The sequence below is a fragment of the Myotis brandtii genome, unplaced genomic scaffold (assembly GCF_000412655.1).
Source record: "Myotis brandtii unplaced genomic scaffold, ASM41265v1 scaffold528, whole genome shotgun sequence".
In the NCBI taxonomy this organism is placed as follows: Eukaryota; Metazoa; Chordata; class Mammalia; order Chiroptera; family Vespertilionidae; genus Myotis; species Myotis brandtii.
In genome coordinates, this window is record NW_005369930.1 from 199,423 (window position 1) to 204,108 (window position 4,686).

General features: G+C 47.5%; 1 protein-coding gene across 1 annotated transcript in view; it reads left to right on the forward strand.

Annotated features, from left to right (window-relative positions):
- Positions 1 to 1,392: 1,392 nt before the first annotated feature.
- The window catches only part of TMEM255B (transmembrane protein 255B), a 39,176-nt gene continuing 35,882 nt past the window's right edge, over positions 1,393 to 4,686 (forward strand). The window contains exons 1-2 of the mRNA XM_005877687.2: positions 1,393 to 1,414; positions 3,425 to 3,567. Of these exons, the coding sequence (XP_005877749.1) occupies positions 1,393 to 1,414; positions 3,425 to 3,567 (165 nt within the window). The remainder of the gene's footprint in view (positions 1,415 to 3,424; positions 3,568 to 4,686) is intronic.

The following is a 4,686-nucleotide window of genomic DNA, read 5'->3' on the forward strand; positions in this document are numbered from 1 at the left end:
CAGCCTCCCCTGTTATCAACATTTGTTACAATCAATGAGCCAATATCGACACATCATTATCACCCAGAATCCATAGTGTACATTAGGGTTCACTCTTGGTGTTGTACATTCTACAAGTTTGGACAAATTTATAATGACATGTATAATATCCTTCAGAACAGGTTCACTGCTCTCAAATCCCCTGTGCTCCACACTGTGTTTTAATAATAACAAATTAGAAACAATCCAAATATACAACAGTAAGGATAGGTTAATTGACACATCCATTTAGTGGAATACACATTATAAATAAACATTATGTCTAGAAAAGTGTTTTAAAAGCTGTAAAAAAACACCTCCTTACAGTTTATTAGGTAAAAAAACACAAATTTTTATTTTATTTTTTATTTTTAAATTAAATTTATTGGGGTGACATTGGTTAATACGATCACATAGGTTTCAGGTGTGGGTTTCTATGTTATAAGATCTGTGTATTGTACCATGTGCCCACCACCCAAAGTCAAATCTTCTCCCATCATCATATATTAAGATCCCCCCGGCACATCCCCTTCTCTCTGGCAACCACCACACTGCTGTCTGTGTTCATGAGTTTCAGTTTTTTATCCCACATATGCGTTAAATCATATGGTTCTTAGCTTTTTCTGACTGACTTATTTCACTTAGCATACTATTCTCAAGGTCCATCCATGTTGTTGCAAATGGCAGTAATTTTGAAAACATTTTGATACCAATTTAAGAAAGACCATAAGGCTATATTCCTACTTGGCAATTTTGGGTGATAAGATTACTGTGAATTTTTTTTTGTATTTTCCTGTACTTTATAACTGTTCTACAATAAATAACTATTGCTTTTATGAACAGGATAAAAACCATACCTTTTAAATAGAAAACTTACATTATTTCTTTCTCTTGTAAAAATGTCATTATCACTTTGGTTATATTTTGCAGCCCCAATTAGGGTTGTTTTTTAGTTCACAAATATAATGAGAGGTGTTGGAAAGAGAAATTCCTGAGGTCACTGAAAAAGTTACATATGAGAAAAAAAAAAGTGTGAAACTGAGGAAGACAAGTGGGGAGAAAAATCCAAGAACGCTGGATTGGGAGGGGCTTGGATTTCCTAGTCAGTGCTGGCAAATGTGCCCCATCTCCTTCCTCCCATGCGCAGGGCAGACATAATTAATCAATCAAGGCACTTCTCAGATACCCTGGCAAACCTCAATTTGAGTTGGAACTTCCTCGCCATCCACAAAACTGCAGCAGGTACAGGAAGTGACTTGCTTCTGCTGACACAGCAAGCAGGGCCCGTCCTCTTGATAAGAGTACAACTGTGGGCATCAGGCCACATGGGTTGTTGTTTGGCCAGTGCCCTCAGGACAGAGTGCCTTGGGAGGGATGGTGGGCCTCGAGGTGGCTGGTATGACTGGACAGAAAGTAGGGAATGTCACTCTAGAATATGTGCGGAGTTTAGAAACATTGGGAGATGTTGCAGAACCCGTGTCGGAGTGATGCGCCTGGTGGCGCGGCCGTGGGCAGTCAGCATCATCTCCCACATCATCTCTGTGCTCCTGTGTGTCTACTCATGCATCCACTCATGGGTCCACTCATACAACCACTTACGCATTCGCTCTTGGGTCCATACTCACCCCTCAATGCTCATTCAGCAAAAACTCTGCAGAGGCTACTGTGGTGGGCCGGGGAGCCCACTGCCAGGGCATGTCCGAGAGGCTTAAATGAGAGGTGTGGCATGTGGCTGGCCCCGGGGGGCTGTGATCACGACAACTTCGTTGCTTTACCTGTGCTCTTGTTGGGGGCTGCACAGCGCCATCGTCAGTGGGCCACCGCTCTTAAGGAAGGCTCTGTCCTTTACTGCGTGGCCGGGCTGCCCAGCTGGTCCATCCTCAAGGTGGAGCCTTTGGAAAAGGTTTTATATAGTCCACCCTTGTTCCTCTGTAGTTTACTCTCAACACAGCAAGCACAGTGCTGCTCAAAATTCTGCAACAGTTGGCTCTCCCAGGTACCGCTGGCTCTAGCAAGTAAAGCCAGGGAGCAGGTACAAGAGTCCTCCCTGTGGATGCAGATAAACCTGCATCTTTAGGGAGCCAGAGAGAGGAGCGCATAACAGAAGGAACTGTGGAGCCTGAAGGCTGGGATTTAAATCCTAAATATCCACGTCTGAGTCTAAAGAGGCTGGGCCAGGGCTTGCAGAGCAGAGCCTTGCAGGCAACATTAGGGCAGGGCCATTGTGCAGAGGGGAGCCCCCTCCTGACTCCACCCTGCCATGCATGCCCAGGTCCTGGGTGCTGCGCCTGGGCCCAGACCTTCAGCTCTCTGGTGGTTTATTCTCTTAGTGAATGAATTGATCTCATCCCCTCCAGGGTGAAGGTAATAGGTGGTTTAGGATGAGATTCTTGGGAGAAGTGTCTTCCCAAGGGTCTGGAGGGAGTGGGCTGTGCCAGGGCTGTGTGGAGTCTGAGGGGGGTGCTGGTGAAGGGATGGGGGGTCTGGCATGAGGTTCCGTTTAGCCCCCGGACTGAAGTGTCCTTCCTAAGACCCTTGCTAGGTCAGTGTACTCAGTTAAGCCAAGTTTTTCTGAGTTTTCACATCGATTTATAGTTTCATGCAATCTATTTCTGAGTATGTAACAATCCTGTTCTTGGGTGTTCCAACCTTGTTGTTAGGACTGCAGAAGTGCAAATCTCTGGAGGCAAACCTAGAGCCAGGGCTGGGGAACATCCGGCCCGCGGGCTGTATAAGGCCCAAGAAATCATTTGGTCTGGCCCTGCCAAGGCATTAGGGGTGAGTTAATTAAATGTTTGACCAAATATAGCAGGCTAATTTTTAAGTTGATAATTTTGTATGGGTTGCAAATGATGTTATAAATATCCAAATGGCCCTTGGCAGAGAAAAGTTTTCCCACCCCTGCTTTAGAGTATGAACAATGTCTGCATGTCTGCAATTCAGGTGGTCCTCTGAGCTAGTGTTTGCAATGAGATACTAAGTTGTTTTCCCCATTAAACACATGTGTGTGTGCACGCGAGCGCACGCACACACACACACACACACACACAAGCACACGCACACGCGCGCACACACACACACAAGCACACACACACACACACACACACACACACACACACACACACTTGATTTACCTTTGGCACCAGAAGAAACACCATGTGTTTCTTTCATTCCCTGTTTTGTGGGGTCATAGGGATTGAGATGGTTAAGCTTCAGTGCACCTAGGTGGGCACTGACGAAGGAGAGAGCAGTTAGCATGGGCCCCTGGTCCGGGACAGAGAGAGCTCCCAGAGCCTGTAGGGCTCAGGGACAAGGGCCACGCAGACACCAAATGCGCTCATGTTTGCTAGGACCCCCCTCAGAGCCTGCCCCGTACTAACAGCTTCCTCATTTATCCTCCTCCCAGAAGGGTTTGGGAGAAGAAAGAAGATTTCCCTTTGGTTTGTGGGGTCTCTGCTTGTGGTGTCTGTCTTCATCCTGACCATCGGCCTCGCTGCCACCACCAGGACGGAGAATGTGACCGTGGGGGGCTACTACCCAGGGATCATTGTGAGTGACGGGGCCCAGGGGTCTGAGGGAGGGGCACTGGGCACCACAGATGTCTGTGTGGTGGTGACACACTTTGCTCCAGCTCCCTAGAGCTGGAGGTTTAGGGCATGGAAACTTGTTTTGGTGGTTATTGTTGGCAGAATGATGACCTCAGAGGTATCTGGGTCCTACTCCTTGGGACCTGTGACTGTGGTGGGTTACCCAGCAACGGGGGGTCCAGGGTGTGGATGCTGATCCTGCATCATCCAGGTGGCCAGTGTTAGCACAGGGTCCTTAGAAGTGGGGGAGGGTGCAGGAGAGGCCTCAGCCGTGTGATGGGAGAAGTTGATGATGGACAAAGGGCCACGAGCCAAGGAGTGAACAGCTCTGGACACGGGAAAGGCCTGGCCCAGATTCTCCCCCAGAGCCTCCAGAGGCAACCAGCTCCGTGACACCTAGATTTTAGCCCCATGAGACCAAGCTGACTGAACTAGTCCTCATGAAACGGACATGTAGCTTTAAAAGATACCTGCCAAGAAGCCTTGATTGATGATTACAACTGATTCTCAGGAGCCTCTAGGACCCTCCCCCTTCTCCTTCTCTTCTTCCCCAAGGTTACCTGTTTGTCTGCTCACCTGAGTCAAAAGCTTATCTCTGAGTGGTGTCAGCCATGTCCACAGGTGATGGGTAACCCTTCTGAAATACCCATGGTTCTAGTTTCCTAATATCTTACCAGAGGAGTCCTTCTCTGACTATGGGACTTGAGACAGGCCCAGGAGAAACATCGGGTGGGCCTCTCACCTGAGGCCCAGATGCAGATGAGCTGTGAGTGGTCTGGGCTACCATAAAGAGGTTGTCCTCCATGGGGGGAAAAGGGGGCACACAATGCTATCTTTTCCTGTAATCTCTTCCTGACCTAAGAGTTAAAATGTTTGAACATAGAAGATGAGATGGATCCAGTGATCCCTCTTCTAGGAACATATCCCAAGAAATCAGAAACACCAATCAGAAAGGATATATGCACCCCTATGTTCATAGTGGCACAATTTACAATAGCTAAGATTTGGAAACAGCCCAAATGCCCACCAACAGATGAGTGGATAAAAAAACTGTGGTACATCTACACAATGGTATACTATG